Source organism: Carassius carassius, chromosome 5, assembly GCF_963082965.1.
Source record: "Carassius carassius chromosome 5, fCarCar2.1, whole genome shotgun sequence".
Classification (NCBI taxonomy): domain Eukaryota; kingdom Metazoa; phylum Chordata; class Actinopteri; order Cypriniformes; family Cyprinidae; genus Carassius; species Carassius carassius.
Window position 1 is genome coordinate 28,451,221 of NC_081759.1, and position 19,765 is coordinate 28,470,985.

The 19,765-nt window shown below is 38.4% G+C and overlaps 1 protein-coding gene across 7 annotated transcripts in view; it reads right to left on the minus strand.

Moving 5' to 3' along the window:
- LOC132141163 (spectrin beta chain, non-erythrocytic 1-like) overlaps positions 1–19,765 on the minus strand; it is an 81,370-nt gene that overhangs the window by 14,826 nt on the left and 46,779 nt on the right. For all 7 annotated transcript variants that reach the window (XM_059550450.1, XM_059550452.1, XM_059550455.1 and 4 more), the window contains 19 exons: positions 12,487–12,638; positions 12,051–12,224; positions 7,826–7,917; positions 7,637–7,717; positions 6,699–6,814; positions 6,388–6,500; positions 6,081–6,268; positions 5,338–5,455; positions 5,076–5,234; positions 4,690–4,992; positions 3,718–3,871; positions 3,239–3,633; positions 3,050–3,154; positions 2,773–2,931; positions 1,887–2,098; positions 1,666–1,803; positions 1,260–1,479; positions 810–1,163; positions 72–254 (listed from right to left, as the gene is read on the minus strand). In XM_059550450.1, the coding sequence (XP_059406433.1) occupies positions 72–254; positions 810–1,163; positions 1,260–1,479; positions 1,666–1,803; positions 1,887–2,098; positions 2,773–2,931; positions 3,050–3,154; positions 3,239–3,633; positions 3,718–3,871; positions 4,690–4,992; positions 5,076–5,234; positions 5,338–5,455; positions 6,081–6,268; positions 6,388–6,500; positions 6,699–6,814; positions 7,637–7,717; positions 7,826–7,917; positions 12,051–12,224; positions 12,487–12,638 (3,416 nt within the window). The remainder of the gene's footprint in view (positions 1–71; positions 255–809; positions 1,164–1,259; positions 1,480–1,665; positions 1,804–1,886; positions 2,099–2,772; positions 2,932–3,049; positions 3,155–3,238; positions 3,634–3,717; positions 3,872–4,689; positions 4,993–5,075; positions 5,235–5,337; positions 5,456–6,080; positions 6,269–6,387; positions 6,501–6,698; positions 6,815–7,636; positions 7,718–7,825; positions 7,918–12,050; positions 12,225–12,486; positions 12,639–19,765) is intronic.

Below are 19,765 nucleotides of genomic sequence, written 5' to 3' on the forward strand. Positions count from 1 at the left end.
ATAATACTAAACATTTAGCATTCAGTTGTATAGTAACCAAGTAAAACACAAGCAGTATCGCAATCACACACCTGGCTATTGAGGAAGCCCTCTGCTTGTTTTGCATCTCGTAGCAAGGTTTGGAAATCAAAGGCCTGAGCGAGGACACAGTGGCGGCTCTCCCACATTCTCCTCAGCTCATTCCAGCCAGTGTCCAATGCTTGAAGCCGCTGAGCTAGGAACATGTGCTGGGCATCAGTCTGTCCCTGAGTCACCTAAACACACAAAGCCAATTCAGAGATCATTCAACTTCCTTATCTTAACAACGACTATTTTGAGGTATTTGTCAAATTTCAATAACATATACATACTTTCATTCAGCAAGGATGCATTAAAATAACAGCAATGGTATTTATGACATTAAAAAAAGATTTATATTTCAAATACATTTTGTACTTTCTATTAATCAAAAAATGATTTCAAAAATGTGTCAGCGTTTTCCTTTCCACGAAAATATTAAGCAGCATAACTGTTTTCAAGTCAAGCAAATAGTATAACAAAATGATTTCTAAAGGAACATGTAACTTTGAAAATCTATAATAGCTGTTGAAAATCACAAAAATATACTACATTTAAAAAAAAATACAAAACAGTTTTTTTGTTTTATTTGTTTTGTTAAATCTTTATATTTCAGAATATTACTGTTTTTACTGAATCAAATAAATGTAGCCTTGGCGAGCATAAAATACTTTTTTTCATATTACCGACCATAAACTTTTGAACAGTAGGAGTAATGAGATTTTTTAAACTTCAAGTTTCCATTAACTGACCTCAGCTCCAGTAGCTCTCATCTTCTCGTAATCTTCCCTGTAATTATCTACTTCATTCTTGATGGCCTCATGCTGAGCCAGCAGACGCTCTGCTTCCGCCAAAGATGTAGGTGTGTCCTCAGATGCCACAGTGGTCTGTGTGCGAGAAAGCCATGCCTGGAAGTCATCAAGATCTCTAAGGAAGCCCTGAAGCTTAGAGGCTTCGCCCAGTGACTCCTCGCGCCGTTTCATGGTGGCTCGAAGCTCCTCCCACACATCCTGGATTTCAGCCAGCCGACCCTTGATCTCCTCCTCCTGCTCGGGGTGCTCAGATGCCAACTTCTCGGCCTCAGAACGCAGGTCATCCAGCTTACCCTGTGGAGCAGAAAGCAGAAGAGAATAAGCAAGATAAAGGCCAAAGTTACAGTGACTTTACGGCTGTATTAGACGTAATGATGCCTTTCTTTTTACCTGTATAGCCTCCAGGTCTCTCTCCATACCAGTGAGCTTACGCTGCAGAGCCATGACCCCAGCCAGGTCATTTCCAAGGCTCTGCGTGGACTCGATGACCTTGGTCTTCTCCTTCATCCAGCTCTTGATCTCATTACACTCTAGATGATAGTTCTGGATATTCAGTGCTGATTCCAGAGCTTGTTTGCGCTGGTTGGCCAGACTCTGGAAATCAGACCACCTGCAGAGAAGGATAAGGAAGGAGAAGCATGAAGCCATTTCTGTGTGAATCTGATCATGTAACTTTTTGAACTTTTTTGTTTGGGTTGAGTTGGGTCTTGTGCTGTTAATCTCTTCTTTGTTGTGGTTTTGTCATGTGCAATGACTCTGGGTGTAGTTGATCTGCTCTTTGTGTTGGTGACTGTACCTCTTATTGAGTTGGTTCTGTGTCTGGTCAATCTGCTCTTTGTTGCGGTTGTCTGATCCAAGAAGCTGTTGAGCCACTTGATTGACATCAGAAATGCGAGCACCCAGTGTGTTCATCTCTGGCTCCAGAGTTTCAAACCTTTAGTCGAAACAAAAACCATATTACACCAAAATATGACATATCAATGAGTTTCATGCAGGCATCAATCTATTTGTTCTCACCTCTGCTGGACCACCTCCAGATCCTCCAGTTTGGTGGGAATCTCCATGTTATGCAGCCACAGTTCTTTTTCTCCGACCCACAGCTGGCAGGCACTAGCTTCGCTAAACATACGATATAATGCAAGTGCTCCATCTAAGTCCTGTCGCCATGACGACGACAGCCTCTCTAACTCTTCATATTGCTGCTCTATTGCTGGGAGACGGCCCTCCACCTGGTAAAAAAAACAAGATAGATATATATTATTCATAACATACATTACAATTCAAAAGTGTGGGGAAAGAAAAATTTGTAATGTTTTTTAACATTATAAATGTCTTTATTAAACAAAAAAAAAAATCTTACTGATCCAAACAATCAAAGAGTAGCGTATAAGTACTACCACCAGTGTCCGCCGATTCAAATTAAAATATATAAATAGCATTTAATATTGATTATTAATTTGTAGTTAAAGTGCCCCTATTATGCCATTTCCAATATTGCCTTTAATCCTGTGTATTATGTAGCTGTATGTGAATGTAAATGATCTGCAAAGATGTAAAGCTGAAAGTGCATGATAAATAAAGTTATCTTTATACGCCTATATTCTACATTGGCCGTCCGCGAACAACTTGTCTCCGCCCACAAACCAGTCATTCTACTGACGACTGCTTCCCTAATCTTGGGGATTTCAATGCGGGACTCACAGAACGTCCGATCCTAATAAACAATACATCAATGTAAAGCTTATTTATTCAGCTTTCAGATTATGTATATATCTCAAAATTGAAAAATTTACACTTGAGACTTGTTTGTGGTCCAGGGTCACATATTAGGAAGTGTAAGAATGGCATAATAGAGGCACTTTAAGTTAATGCTTAGTTAATTTCTAAAGTGTGTTTTTTGTACCTGTGGAGACTGTGCATATGCTTCAGGCAGTGTAGAGGCCTGTTCATGTAGTGAGTCGATGAGTGATCGGTGACTTTGAATTTCCTCCTCCACCTCTCTCTGCTTTCTGGCCAGAGTCTGTGTAGAAAACTCATCATGGCCAACTTCTTGACTAGACACCTGCAAACAGAACACAGAATAACAGTCAATCTGGCGACCGCTCAGCAGCACAGCTACACCATGATAGATATAGCTGGACAAACAGTAAGTTAAACAAATGTGTATGTGTTTGTTTTACCTGTCTTAGTGTTTCCAGTATCCAGGCGTCCATGTCGTTTGCATCTGTCTGGAACTGATGGAGAGCTACAGACTCTTTCAGTCCCTGCTCACGCAACTGTGAGGCCTGTAGAAAAAGAAAGTGCAAAATGTAGTATAAGATTGTGATGCTGTGGAAAAAGACATTCCACTTTAAAGTTTGATCCTTTACCTCCTCCATGTGCGACCACTGTGCTTTCACGTCCTTGATTCGCTCTGTCACCTCAGGAGCTCCAAAGTGCCCTTCCTTCACCAGGGTCTCTCCACCAGCAATGCTGTTCCCTAGAGGGCCATACCGGGCTGCCATCTCATCCCTGAAGGCCTCATGTTTAGACAGAAGGTGAAGAGCGGAGCTTAAGTCCTTTCCGTAGTCTCCTCCGGACAGGATCTGCTCCTGCTCTCGGATCCAGGCGGCCTCCTCTCCCAGTTCCCACAGGAACTGCCACAACCTTCGTGAATCATCCAGTCGAGCTCGTCGATCCACTGCCAGCTGCCCGAGATCTCCATACGTTCGGCCAAGAAGATCCACCTTCTCTTCAACCAGAGAGGGGTCACATGGCTTATAATCTAAAAAGAGAGGAGAACCAATTGTGTTTTAATTCTGAACTTACAACAACCACATGTTTGTGTAAGTACAGGGAATATCCTCACTTTGTTCATTTGAAGTAAATCTCTTTGCAGCAGCTTGCACGGCCTTGACTCGCTCAGCCTGTGCGGATATATCAGCTTCCACAAGTGTGTGTTTCTGCAGCAAGTCCTCCACATCATGAAGGTGTTTGCCACTGTCCTGAGATTGCAGGCGACTCTAAACACACAAACAAACACACAAATAATTAGTTGTGGAAGCAAAAAACAGCGATCTCCAGTGACAGATCTGTAGTGGAGCTGTAAGGGAGTGCTAGGAGATTCAAGAGGAAAAAAGAAAATAATAATTTAAAATATTAATAATAATTAATTATTATCATTAATTATTATAATTAATAATAATTGTAAATATAATGGGGAAGTTGTGGCCTAGTGGTTAGAGAGTTTGACTCCTAACCGTAGGGTTGTGGGTTCGAATCTCGGGCCGGCAATACCACGACTTAGGTGCCCTTGAGCAAGGCACCGAACCCCCAACTGCTCCCCGGGAGCCGCAGCATTTATGGCTGCCCACTGCTCCGGGTGTGTGTTCACAGTGTGTGTGTGTGTGTGTGTGTGTGTGCACTGCTCTGTGTGTGTGCACTTTGGATGGGTTAAATGCAGAGCACGAATTCTGAGTATGGGTAACCATACTTGGCTGAATGTCACGTCACGTCACTTTCACTTTTATTTTTACACATGACACAAAAGATAATAATAAAAATAATAAGGAATTATCCAATTTTACAGTTCCATTCTGTTCTAAACAATCAAAAGGTTATAACAAGCAATTTTATTCTACCGTAAGATTAAAAGATTTTATAAATACTCATAATATTTTATAAAAATGTATTTTCACAGTTTAAATGGGTAGCTTTCTTTATATTTTAAGAATGAGGTCTATCACAAGAGAATCATCATATTTTGGGGTCCATCAAAAAAAAAAAAAAACATTATTTTGTAGCAGTGGAAAATAAAATGTTGGTCTGAATAAGTCAGTACCTCCATGTCTTCCATCCAGTCCATGATGTAGCTCATCTCCTGTAGGAGGCGCTGCAGGTCTCTGTGTGCAAACAGCCTCTCTCTACGTGCTGCAAGTAGTTCCTTCAGATACTCCCACAGTCTGAGGACGTTATCCCTCCGTGCCAGTATGCGCCGCACTTCATGATATCCCTCCGCCTCCAGTTCTCGAGCAACAGCTTCTACAGCTGCTACACGCTCACCATACGCCTGAATGTCTGTCTCAATGGCCTCGTGTTTGCGAGTGGCTGCTTCCACAGCACCCAGGTCAACACCAAAACTGTCCTAAAGGTCACAACAAATTCTTATGTTACTCATCATCTCACATTAAACCATAATTGTTTTTTGCCAGTGTTAATCTGCGTCACCTGTGAGACCAGCCGCTGGTTTTCGCTGAGCCAGGTTTCTCTCATGGCTGCTTTGCGGTCAAAACGTGCGGCCAACATCTCCAGCTTCTCCTGACGAATCAGCTCATTTCTCAGTGCCAACTCCCTCTCATGTTCTGCTTTCTCCAGCCTCTCCCATGCCTTTCCAGATAAGCAGCAAGCACAGCTGGCCATGAGCATCACTCAAAACTCAAGTTATGTTAGTTTAGCTTAGTGTGTAGAGGAGTATTTGATGTGTATATACCTTGTTGATGTCAGAGATGAGTTTTCCCTCTCGTGGGATGTAGACTTTCTGATTGTTTGCTCTCATTTTACTCTGAATGGTGAAGAGCAAAACCTCCAAATTTCCCTTTTCAGTAAACCTGCCAAACACATACGGGATTAAAGCGATGTGTCTAGAATGACTTCTGGACATCAAATGTTTAAAGTCAATATAAAAATCCTGTTTGCAGTCCATTTTTACTTTTGTATTTTGAATCCTGTAAACCTGATTTTATCCCACAGGAATTAAATGCTTCAACAATGCCTACACTAGCTATTATTAAACATTATCCAACAATGCAAACATTTATTTTCTTACTCTGTTTTTTTTATTGTTTTCCAATAGAAAATCTCCACCAACCATCCAATGGGGTAAAGGCTTAATTCTCTTACCAGATTGGCAGATTTTTTTTTTAAGCAGAAACTTAATTTGGGGTAATCACCTTAATATTTTGAGCAATAGCTTACGCCATTTTGTTAGTTAGTTGTACTAGACAACAAGACAAATATACCAAGTTAGAAAACTATTTTTGCAGTGAATGCACAGCTGATGTCAGCAGAAAAGAAGTCATTTTAGAGTAAGAGCGAGTTACATTTTAACTGAAGAACACAGAATCTTCTGCTATGGAATTACATGCACCACTTGATCAGTAAGGCCAGGAATGTGCATTATAAAGTAAACCGGGTCAAACTTTACATCACTCTTCTACAGTATATTTTACTCACTTGGGTGGTTTCTCCACGGTGCGGTATGTATTGAAGGCCTGTAGCTGGTTCTGAACCCCATTGAGCGAGTTAGCGAGCTGACGGTCATTAAGGGTAACAATGGTTTGTTCAATCCACTGCAGCAGCTCTGAGGCCAGAGTCTCATATTTCTCTATCAGCTGATCTGCTTCAATAGCATAGTCTAGCACCTACAGAAACAAATACACCCTTATTCACTTCACAGAATAATAACCCACACTTACAGAAATAGAAACATTCAGGAAATGGCTATGTGGTGGACTGTAATTCTCTCTCGCTCTCCATGTACCTTGCCAATTCTCTTGCCCTCTACGGCGAGCGCCTTCATCTTGCTGAAGTAGTGGTAGTATGTGGCCACATATGTGATGATGGACTTCTCATCAGGCTGATCAACATTCACATCTAAAGAACAAGAGATAAGACAAACACATCAGCTAGTTAATAATAAATAATATGTTCATTGTTTTCATTTGGCAAATCTAGTCTTTCTGAACACTGAAAGGTTCTGTTTTTATAGAGTGCTTGATGATAGATCTATCTTTGCTGCCAGGTTAAAAATTATGCATTTATTTGCTATTTATGCCCACATATTTATCTCACCCTCTGGATCCAGTAGCTTGGTAAGACCCAGTTCCTTCTCTGCCACATTAAAGGCATTCTGCAGGTTATAGTGGGCATTAGAGCGCTTAAGATTATCAAAGTCAATCAAGTCTGGCCTAAAAACGAGAAAGAGAGGAAGAAGAAATCAACAATAAAGTTATTTTGGGTTGGTAAAATTGCAAGAGGACATTTCAGTTTGATAAATCCTGCAATACGCTTTTCCAACAAAAGAGGGAAGCACTCCAACACTGCAAAGAGAAAGTGAAGGATTTTTCTCTCCTTTTTTAGGTCAACTAAATTCGAAATTCTTTTTTTTTCTGTTCCTCTGCATGCAAAAATTGCTGAAAGAACAAAGCTGCTCGGCCACAGCTGAGAGGAAAAGAGCAAAATTGAGGAGCTAGTGGGACCGTTGAGGATTAAACAAGCAGAAAATCCTACTGGGTCCAATTCATATATAATGAAATGATTTCTTAGGAAGAAGCAATAGGAAATATACAAATCATACAATACTGTACACTATACAGTTAGTACAGTTGAGACCAGGAACATGCTTCTACTTTTTTTTACATAATGCATTACATTAAATTAAAAACGAAATTAAACTGAAATTAGAAGCACAAAAAAAGAGAAAAGCCGAAAATTTATATTTTATGTCCAAAAAAAAAAACAGACATAGGCTTTTACACAATTTACAAGTCTTTCGACTTCTGTATTTTTATGCACTTTTGGAGAACAAAGTTAAAATTCCAGAATGCCGCTGGTGGTTGAAGCCCCTGCAGGCCTCTCTGTATGTGTGGGAACATGCTGAAGAATGAAGGGGCGTAGAGTGTGTGAGCACATGCTAATATGTGGAAATCATAGTCATACCAAAGCTTGTCATGTGTTAGGCCTTGTACTTGTATGTCAGTGTGTGTGTGTTTGTGAGCTCAGATCGATACCTGTGTTTGTGCACTATGGCATTGAACGCTAGACCATCTCTCCAGCTGGTGGTAAAGTTGTGGACATTGACATTTGGGTACCTGAAAGGAGAGTAGCATTCATTAGTACAGGAGCAGAACTAGTGTATTTCATAAAGCATCATACATTCATTCACTCATTCATTTCATTTCTTTCTCTTTCACTCTTACCCTGCAGTCTTCATCTGACACCACAGCAGCAGAGCATCTTTGGCTGATTTCTTCTCCTTGTTGTCCTCTGTCTCAACGCTAATGTCTTGGATCTGTTAAAACAAGTGAGATGTAATACATGTTGCTGTTTAAACTGCATATTTTTTTCCTTGTAGTTTAGATCCTAATTTTGGAGGACTGGAGCGTAAAAAAAAAAAAAAAAAAAAAGTATTTACAGTTTTTGTATACACTACTGAGAATTTAACAAACACTGCAACCACTACCAGAATTTCTGGCAGTAAATTGATTTGTAGAATTAATATTTTTATATATAGAATTTATATTTTAATATATTTTTATAGGAGTTGTCACTCCTATAAATCAGGGGTTTTCAAACTGTGGGTCGCGACCCACTTGTGGGTCACAGAATGGAACAAGGTGGGTCACACAAAGTCACTTGGCTGCAGCTAAATTTGCGTTTCAATAAAAACACACACACACACTCACACAGTTCAGTCTAGGGCTGCACGAATGTGACGAGTGGGGCGGGGCCGAGAGCCGTGGAGTGATTGGGAAATGAGCGACACCTGCAACACTCACCGGTCTCGAGAACCCCGGAGGAGATAGGAAGTATACAAAAGAGGAGCGACGACAGTGAAGGACGAGAGAGGCCACTGGGTGGCATCTGTACTTCCCGGTCAGAGAGCACCTGTCCATCAAAAGCTCACTATCCAATCAGAGTAGATCACTGTTAACACCACCCCCATGAGATGTTTGTGTCAAAACACCAAACGAAAAACTGCGAAACGTAAGCGAAATCTGTAGCAATGAATTCAGAATCCACGATTAGCGAAAACGAATCTTTGAAAAACATTAACAAAGAATGAAGCATATTTGAAGAGCCTGTTAAATTTGTGCGACTGAGTTAATTTTTTTTCATTTTCATAGTGTTTTTCTTCTTTTGTAATGGCATATTTTTGATAGTTTCTGAAAAAGTTACGTTCAGTTTTATAAAGTTTCGTTCATTATTATTGAAACAAATGTAATTCCATAAGCAGGGCACAAATGCAGGATTAATTGTAACACTACAAGATTTAAACATTTCCACGTAACAAAATGTACAAAAGTTTGCAATATTTCCTTGATGTATCATCTCTGTTTAGAAAAAAATTTGCCAAAGTTCAGAAGTCTTTTGAAGATATTGCTGAACATTTATTTAACCATCACAAAAATAAATATATTTTTTTTATTATTATTTAAAATGAGACACATCTGTTTATTATAATTTTTTACCAATTTCACAATTATTTTAATCTCAAAACTGTGTTAGATAGCTCTGCTTTGCTTCTCATGCTTTTCTAAATAAGTGTTGGATTGTGCTCCGTTCTCGCCGACACAAACGGAAGATCATGAATGTATTTTCTGCAACAAAACACAGCAGCGCAGATTACAGTTCACTAGAGTGAGCCTGCTTCACGTTTTTATGGACACTACATATTTTAACGTCTGTAAACAAAAATTAAAACTGAAATATTAGTAGTGAAAATTTTTTATTTTTATTAAATACTTAATTTCTGTCATCAAACTTTTAAGATTAGGCTTAAAGTAATGTCAATCGTTTTCTTATTTTTTTTTATATATATATATTTTGGTGGGTCGTGAAATAGATTACACTTGTCTAGGTGGGTCGTAGAATGGAAAAGTTTGGGAACCACTGCTATAAATAACCAAACACTGTGTGTACTATACATGATTCAGCACTCAGGAAAGCAGTGACAGCTTTATTTAGCTGTCTTCATGACCTTTAAGTGATTTAACACAAACAAACCATATAAATTAATGAAATGTTTGCTGCTGATCACATTTTTTACTGGTCTTTAATACAACACCGTTCCAAAGTTTTTTTTAAAAAATATTTTTAAAAGAAGGATTTTATGCTCAACAAAGCTGCATTTATTTGGTTAAGCACACAGTAAAAACAATAATAGTGTGAATTATAATTTAATATATTTTAAATGTGATTTATTCCTGTAATGGCAAAGTTGAATTTTTAGAATTGTTTCAGTATTCTGTGTTTCATGATCCTTCAGAAATCATTCTAATATGTGGATTTGATGCTCAAAAACACCTCTTATTATGATCAATGTTGAAAAAAACGCTGTGCTGGTTAATATATTAGTTTGAACTGTGACAGATTTTCAAAAGAGCAGATTTATTTGAAATATAATTTTTATAACAATATCTTTACTGTCACTTCTGATCAATTTAATGCATCCTTGCTGAATAAATATTAAATTTCATTTAAAAAGTCTTATTAACCCCAAAATGTGAAGGGTGCGTAAATACAAATTTGTATATACAACAAACGATTAATACATAAAATAAACCGTAAGTGGATAATAAAATAATATTCCAAATTCTTAAGCTTTCATACCCTCATGCTAACAGTTTGCGGCTCTAAAATCTATAGATCTATATTACTATATCACAGCCAAACAGAACTCTTGCTGAGAGATATCTTAAACCAGACAGTAATGCAGAACATAACACTGCCAAGCTTCACTAAGCCTGTTATTAAAGTAATCTTGATCCATTTCAGACTATATCCCAATCATAATTCATAATCTGGGATTCATTCAGCAAAGAATGAAAAGTCAACAGTTCTTCTGTAATTATGTCATTGCAGCAATATAATAAAACACAAATCAGCAACAACTTCACAAACTAATCAGAAGCAGTGCTTTGATAATTAATATGTTTCAATTGAAGGAATTTTGAGCTGATTAAATTTTTTTTACAAACCAATCAAAAATACGCTAATTATTAATGACAGATAATCGCAAACTCTGTCTAAAACATTTTTTTGGGGCTCAACATGCAAGTCTATGAATCAAACTCCAAAGTCAGGATTATATTTAATATTGTGGGCTATACTACACAACTACAACCAGTGCACAAAAACATTGGCATGAACACTGATTTATTTGAAAAAAGTTGTTGCCATTTCTTCAGTAACAAATGAACAGTGATGCTGGTAACTAGTTACTTAGTAACGCATTACTCTAATCTGACCACTTTTTTCAGTAACGAGTAATCTAACGCATTACTATTTCCAAACCAGTAATCAGATTAAAGTTACTTAACCAAGTCACTGTGCATTACTATTTTTGTCATTTTCATTAATAAAAATATATATTTATTTCTTCTTGCATCTCGGGGAGTGAAGTCACGTTTTCAGCATGCATGAAGTTCACGTCACGTGTAAATACCACGCAGCGACACAAACGTTAATAATGGAGGGAGGCGAGAGATGTGCGTTTTCTAGATGGAAATACAGTCACTATTTTGAGTTTGTGTCAGCTAAAGATGACAACATTAAGGTCTGTTGTACACTCTGTGCTGGCGGTGACAAAAACACTACGTCGAATTTGAAAAAAACATTTGGAGTCGCAGCACTGCACAGTCAAACTTATAGAGCAAGTCACACCAGGTGATGAGAAGCAGAGAGCAGGAGGTCCCTGACCACCTAAACAACAAAAGCTGGACTTCGGTGCAAAACCAGTAAGTGGGGGAGAGTTGAAGTTAGTCGGGCAGTTTGTTGTGGAGGAAATACTGCCATTAAATACGGTTGACTCGCCCTCATTTCGTGCCATAATAAACAAGATCCCTACCACTGTCAATGCCGCGCTGCCTCACAGAACAGCTTTTTCTTTTTACATGGAGGAGGAGTATGCAGTGATGGAGAGAAATCTAATATTTTTTATTAAAACAAGTATTTATGTTAAGTGGAGTCTAGAAATTTTTTCTTAAAACAAGTATTTATGTTAAGTCAAGAAAGACTGCCTTTATTTTTTATTAAAACAAGTATTTATGTTAAGTCAAGAAAAAACTGCCTTTATTTTTTGTAAAAACGTATTTTTTCAGGAAATAGTTTTTAAGTTCAACTTTAATTGTCAGGAGATAGATTGTTGATGTTACGGTTAAAAATACACTTCCAATAAAGTGAGTGTTGGCAAAACTGGTTGTCATTTTTATGTTGTCGGCAGCTGCTGAATGTAACTAATAAAGTAACTTGTAAAGTAATTAAGTTACTTTTAAAATCAAGTAATCTGTAAAGTAACGAAGTTACTTTTTCAAAGTAACTGTGGCAACACTGCAAATGAAAAACACTATTGCTCTCGTTTAACGACTCCACCTGTCTGTCTGTCTATCTCTCACACCTCTAGTCAAAGCCACGCCCTCCTACCTGGAAGCGGAGAATTATGGTCCAAATGAGTCCAAGTGTGAGGCGGTGGTTTCCATCGACAATATCATGAGAACCCATGTTCTCCAGATGAACCTTTTGTTCCTTCAGGAACTGCAGGGCCTTGTCAACATTCTCCAGACAGTGGATGCGCATACGGCCTTTGGTGGGCTTTGGCTAAACAAGAGAACGAGAAGTAAAACTAATTTAATAAATGAGTGTAGTGATTATCACACTAACCCAACATTTGGTTAATAGAATGCCAGAGGATCAAGACATTAGAAAACAGGTTTATTAGAGTTTGATGCATGGATGGATGTATGGCAGAATGAATGGATGCATGAATTAATAGATGGATGGATATATAAATGGATACATAGAGGGATGGAATAATGGATACTTGGACAAAGAATAATGGATGGATGGGGGTATTGCTGACCAGTTGTTCCCCAGAGAGAACTTCCAGCAGTCGGATAAGCATACGTCCATCGCGGAGGTCAGTGTAGAGGTCACCAATCCTGCAGGTCACACGGCCCAGGTGAGAGTTCACCCATTTTGTGAAGGTCTTCTTCTGCACTGCCTCTCTCTCATCTAGAAGAAAAATTCAAAGTAGTTTTAAAAGTCAAACAACACAAATCTGTAACATTCACCTATGGTTCACTAAAGCCCAAGCACAAACACCAATTTGAACACAGATCAGCATTCATAAACCGCAGAAGCCTGTGAATGCATATCAAAATGATCTAAAATGACACGTAAAAAACATGAGGTCGCTAAAAACAAGACTCCATACATTTTCCTGCTACACACCATGTCAGGACCTGAATTTAACAACTCTGCATAAAATGAACATTCATGCATGACATGCAGTGACCAAGGACTGACTGTAACTCTAAACTCTATTAAAGCAACTCAATTACTGCAGTGCACTGACAGCTTGACTGATGGCTGCCCACATTAATCAGTGGAGACCGCACTCACAGCCAGCCAATTACATGACGGAAGGGGCGGGACTCACCAGCAAAAAGCACTGTGAGATGTTACAAAGCATACCATTTAAAAAAAAGTGCATCCGCTCATAATACTGATCAATAAATGATGAAGACAGACAGATAGAAAAAGACCAAGATGGGGAGGAAAAGAACAGGAACACTTGATATGACTGCAGACAGATGAGTGTCTACTGAGTAAAGAAGAGTGCAGTATTAGCATCGCAGGAGCTCATGTGAAAGCATATGGAGCTGGTCAGTAAGAAGCTCAACCCACTGCTGTCACCTGAGTGACCTTTACTGAGGAAGAGAAAGCTGTTTATCACAAACACTACTACATGCTGCCCTCACTACCATCTATATTCAGAAAGACTGAGCAAGAGCTGTGCGCTGTCGTAAACACTAACACAAGATCATTTATGTAACAAGTTTAAATGAAGCATGATAATTTAATTGCTGATAAGAAAAATGGCATGAGCACAAAACGCCTCAGTCACTAAACAAACATGCTCCTAGTAAATGCTGAAAACAAGCACACAAAATAACGCACAATAGCAGCGAGAGGCAACACAAGGTCAGCCTCAGAGCCATCTGGTCACAGATCTTCTCTCACGCACAAGCCCACACACATGGTCTTCCATTAGGGTTGAGCTTGTTATTTCACAGGGAATTGGATCAAACAGTACCAAACAGAAACACCTGTGCATCTACGACTGAAAACCTAATTGACTTTCACACAAAAAAAAAAAAAAAAAAAATGCTAAAAAAAAAAAAAAAAGTAGTTAAAAAGCAAAAGGACACAGGAACGGAAAAGTGTGTCTGCAGAGGCCTGATCCTGGTCAGACACGGGTCAGATGCAAATGAGTTCACAAGATCAACAAAATAGTTTGTTGTCACAAGATCATCCAGGTCACAAATCATTTTTTGAAAATGTTTTGGAAATAAATATTAATTAAATCAACAGTCAATATCATATTATATATTTGTAAAAAATTATATTTTTGATATAAGCAGGACCAGATAGTAAAAGAAAAGCAGGCGAAAAGTGAATATAAACACCTTTGAGACCGTTCACACCCAGATGGATTGACAAATGGGTTAAGAGGAAACTGAGAGTGTAATCTATCTTTAATCTGGCCTAGTGATTCTCAACAGGCGATTTTGGGAGATAAACAAGCTAGGAGTACAAAACCATGTGTGTGTGTGCCTTTGTGTGTTTGCATATCTAGCTTGTGTTTCAGCATTGTTAATAATAATAATATACAATTCCAGAGTCACAATAGGAATTGTGGTTCATTTTATATAGACATTAAATACATACCCTAGTGTTTATTAATAAAGAGTTTGAATCTTATTTCATGGTTTTCGATGGGTTTCTCAAATCCAAACAGAGTACAGGGTAAATACAATTATATTAGTTGCATTACATGAGGCTATACTAATCTTGATCTACAGTCAAAAGAATTTAGAATAGCGAAAAGGGCTTGGTCCCTTTGCTTCCACTGATATAATCACACTCTCACTCGCCTACAAATGGTTCAGGGAAATGCTCCACACACCAGCTGAGGAAACCTGTTCTGCCTGTCACTGAGAGGAGGAACAGTGCTTTCAAGTACAAAAACACTCTTATATGCACATAATCGCAGAAAATTCTCCGCTTTAATGGTTTGGATGTAGAGACCTGAACTAGCTTGAGCAGGGCTGGAGTGGGGGTTACTTTGATTAGACGTCTGGACAATTTCAACCTCTGGCCAGTTTGCGAAAACATCTATTACTCTGCAAAAATAAGCAGTTCACATTGCAGCATATTTTTCAGTTTCTTCTTGTTGGGAATTGCTGGCATCTCATGAGTAAAAAGAAAACCACTATGTACACCTGTGAATATAGTGCACAGTACTGAATAATGATGTTTTAATTACACATGAAAATCTATTCAAATATGAATGATTTGTTTGATCAAATATTGGAATTCCATTTCAGAACATGACTGTCAGTAGTAACTCACACACACTACATGAGGTGTCCAAGGGCATTTTGCTTTAAGAGAATAAATATTTAGCCATTACCAAATAAAAGGAATTTGTGTGTTGACCAAACAGCTCCAAAACTGCAGTGAAGGGTCAGTGTGTGTGTGTGTGTGTGTGTTATAAGAGTTGTGGTGCTCTGATACATTAGCCTTGATCTGTTTAGAAATGAGGAGACCTTGAGCATTCCACACCGAGGAGGAGGACACGCGAGCGCGCACGCACGCACACACACACACACACACACACACAGACACAAAGCAGAAGGGAGTCAAAGGACTCTGACCTGCTTTACAATGCAAATTGGAAATGAGAGGGTACAGCAGTCATTTGACCATTAAGATGGACAGTCAATATGAACAGTTAATCAGTACATACCTGCTATTCAAATTTATTCACACACATGCAATGCATCTGTCTGCTTCCCTCATTCCACACTAATAGACCTCATAGTTACAGAAAAGGCCAGTGTACACATATGACCTACGTTACACAATGTACAATCTCTGATTTATTTTAGGAGGAGGAGGTAATGAGATGTGACCTGACAGTCCAGGGCTGTTCTCTATACATCGCAACCTTCGGGGCAGTTCCTCCAAACTGTGCTGAAGGTCAGGACCATTTTACTACAACTTTTCCTAGAAGTTTGTCAGCCCACATGGTTTTGAAGAGCCTTTCAGTACAGTCACTGAGTTAAGGATCACACGTGACCAGCTCACGGTGATTGATGATCATGATGCATTTCACTTTATGTTCCTAAAGTCTAGACAGGTCTTTCATTTTTCTGAGACTTCAAGGGACAGTTGATGTTACTGTGAAATAAGTGGCAATTGAGGCCAATTAAAGGCCTTAACTTATGCCTGATATACTTGGAAAATATTTCCATATACTTGTATGTAATACAAGCAATATATTATTTTAAGGTGTTTTTAGTGTAAACGTTTCTTGTAAATGTCAACAGCTGATCTTCACTGTTGACTAATCCGTCAATTACAGATTAACCTGAAAACACACACACAGAGCTAAAGCTGCATCATCATGAGCTTTCAGTCAGTAAATGAAAAAGAAGTGCAAATGAGATTGTTGGCAGACAGGAAACTAGGGCCCTATGATTTCCACGATGCAGAAAACGCGGACTGAATCGCGGAATCCAGTCATAAAAACGGAAATCTCTGTAAATATTAAGCCGGAAAAGTCTATTTAAATATGAATCTTGCATGTTCTGCATGTCTGTGTTAATAAATGGCGCAGAAGCACGGCTTCATTCACGGAAGCGCGCGTGGTGCTCGTTGTGATTTCAGCTTCTGTCGTCTCACTAAATAAGGACGTAAACACATGAGGTACATCTCCAGAAGTGCTCTGAGAGTCACTTCATGAGTATTTGACTGTTCGATTTGAGTAAAACTAGCGTCATCACATACACAGAACTGTAAAGGTAATTTTCAATAATTGAAAGATAAGTTAAATGAATGTTTTATGCCTTTATTCGATAACCAGAAAAATGCAAATACACAACAGAATTTCTGAGGGGGAAAACATTTCATAAGGCTATTTTAAGAAAAAATTGAATAAATGTAAGTTGTTTTTATGCATTTACATAATTAGACATGCTAAAACACAGAATTAGGTAACAATAAAACAGGGTGAATAAAAAATAAAACATTTCATAGGTCCATAAATATGTAATTTTTTAAAAACTTTTAATAAATTGATGTGAAAATGTAGAAGTTTTATGATTTTAATGAATTAGACATGCTTTTTGATTAATACAACTTAATTTAACCATGAAAAAGGAGTGGAGAAAAATTAAAATGAAAAAAAAAAAAAGAAATTCTGAAAAATTAAGACGGAAAAAACGGAATCTGGGAAAAAATAAAACTGATTTCATAGGGCCCTAGGAAACCAATCAGCAGACTCACTCCACACAAGGTTTGCATTCATCCACCAAGCCTTCAGAATAAACAAACACACAGTCTAGAAAGTGGCGCTTCCAAAACACACACAGAAAGCTTAAAATAACCTTGATGTAAAGGATGTGTATGGGTGGGGCCGATAAATCGTTGTGGCGATTTATCGTGATATTTCCGGCCGCGATACGTTATTGATACTCTGGCACCAAGTATTGATCTTTTTTTTAAACATACAAAAGATCTAAATTCATACCTACACTGTGGCTGTTTACCACTGTGGTTTACCATAGCAGCAGTACCTTCAGACATCTTGTGGTGGCACTTCCCAGATTGCAGATGGTCAGATGAATGGAAATTGAAATTCAGTGAAGAAGAAATATGGGCATAATGATAAACCAACAACAAATCAGAGATGCACCGGCGTCTTATGTTTATGGAGAACTAAAAAACTACCCCAGAACAGCTATCAGCATGGAATGTAGGCATCAATCACATTATCATTGCAGAGTGCATATTGAGTCCATGAGTAGCCTAACCTCTCCGCTCGGATCGCAGGTGGATTTCCCTCATTATGGCTAAGAATTATGGCTGAACCTATGGCATGGACGATGAAACAAAACCTTGTCAGAGCTGAAATAATGAACTTGAGAGCGCAAAATACGCAATGTGAACAGCTGTCATGTGTAGAGAGGAAAGGTTGAAACAAAAAAAAAAACTCCAAAAACACCAAAAATAAATTTTTATATATACAAGGTTTAAATAAATAAATATATAAATAGGCACATTTGATTTACAGACCTATTTGTGCCGTTTTCTATCAGTTTGCAATTAAACAACTTTGCAACTGTGAAAAGGTTGCATTTAATACCCTGCAAATCCCACCCCTAGTGTGGGAGCATGGGAATCAATGTGAAAGACATTTGTGTGAATTGTCAGTACACACTTAACACCACCACCACCACGTCTCGACATGTAGCATATTGAGGTGTCTGTTTCTGATCTGAACCACATTAAACAGCTTTTAACCAGATCACAGCACATATACACACACTTAAACCATCACGTCTGTACAGGCAAACAGCTCTGTACTCATTACTCCACTTATGTCACTGGTGCTGATGTCAATCTCAGAGAAACCTTTCTAACATAAAAATGTCACATGGGTCTGTACTTAGATTTTATCACTAACAAACACAATGAGCTAATGTTCATTAACTTTCATGGCAATATTTCCAGTATAGAGAAAGAGTTACCATAGAAACATAAAGGTCCCTTCAATATGGAAACAAGAAGTCTGTGGACATTAACAGCATCCTCTGAAGGTCTTTTGAAGGTCTAGCTAGTTATAAATTATGTACACAAGAGAGAGAGAATAACTGCTGGTGCTCAAACATGGTCTCAATATTGAGACACAGCTCAAACATTGAGGAAACACTGGCATAACACTAGGAAAATTATGAGAAAACATTAAGCATAAAAGTTGAAAGAAGGACAAATGAATTTCTTCCTGCACGCACAAACAATATTTAAAATACAGAACTTCCAGTTAAATAATCTACATTCATATATAACACACACACACACGTTTATTATACACAAAACCTTTTAGTTTGTTTAAACCAAACCATGCACAGTACCATTAACCGCAATGCAGGAGAAGATGGCAAAACACATTTGCTCTCCTCACTTTCGTCCTTTGGTTTTGTTTCCAAAGCATCATTACAGAATGGCACTTTCATGCCATTTTCGTGCCCGAAATTCAGAAAACTGTTACATTGCACATAAAAAGAGAAAGAAGAGACAACTGTGGATGATTTCGAATGTACACATATACACACACATTTGCAGATCCTCAGCACCACTGACAAACATTTTATCTTGTAAAATGTGTGAAAACTGGTAAACACACTACATGAGATCGCGAATCTTGAAAGTAAAAAGTAATACTTAAAAGCGACTGCATTCAAAAGCAGTTTCAATGCCAGACATAATAGCGGCTCCCTGTTGCCCGCAATTTATATATAGTATAATTACCCAATGATATAAATTCAAGAGAAATTATTAAAACATCTATTTTCCTCCCATCTCGTTTTTTATTACTATTCACACTTGTTTGTTTGGTTCGACTGAATCAAACTCAAGTTTTTTTTACCCCCTTGGTGAGGATTTGGGCAGGTGTGAACACAGTAATAGCACTCTGGTGTGGACCAAACAACCATACCGAGACCCCGCTGAAGAGGTTGTCTCGGTCCGGTTCCAAACAAGCTCTGGTACAGTTGAATGAATGAACCAACGAATGGATGACCTTAAGCACATGTGTGGTTTTGTTTATGATTTCTGGTTCACTTGCAAAAAGGGCAGTGTGAAAGCGAACCACACCCAAAAAAAACCAAAAAAACACCCTTAATGTGTTTGGTCTTGGCGGAACAGATCTGCTATGCTTTTGCTGCTGCGGCAGAGCAAGTACCAAGACTTGCTACTGTCAATACGTCCACAACATGCTGCTGTGAGCATGCAAGAAATACTGTTGCTGCACATATATACTGTTGCTGCATTCTTTCTCTTTCATCATCATACAGAAATGTCTTGATATTTTGTTGCTGCTCCACACTTGTGATACTTCGGTCTTGTGATCCAAAACTTGTGGTAACCGACGTTTGTTTTAAGCGTGTCTGTGTTCTAGTAATACAAGGTGAGTAAATAACTACTTTAAGCAGCTCAGGTATGTCTGAAAGCTGATGCATGTCTGAAGTTTTTCTGCATTTGCTAGTGCAATGTTGACAGCACACTAACAG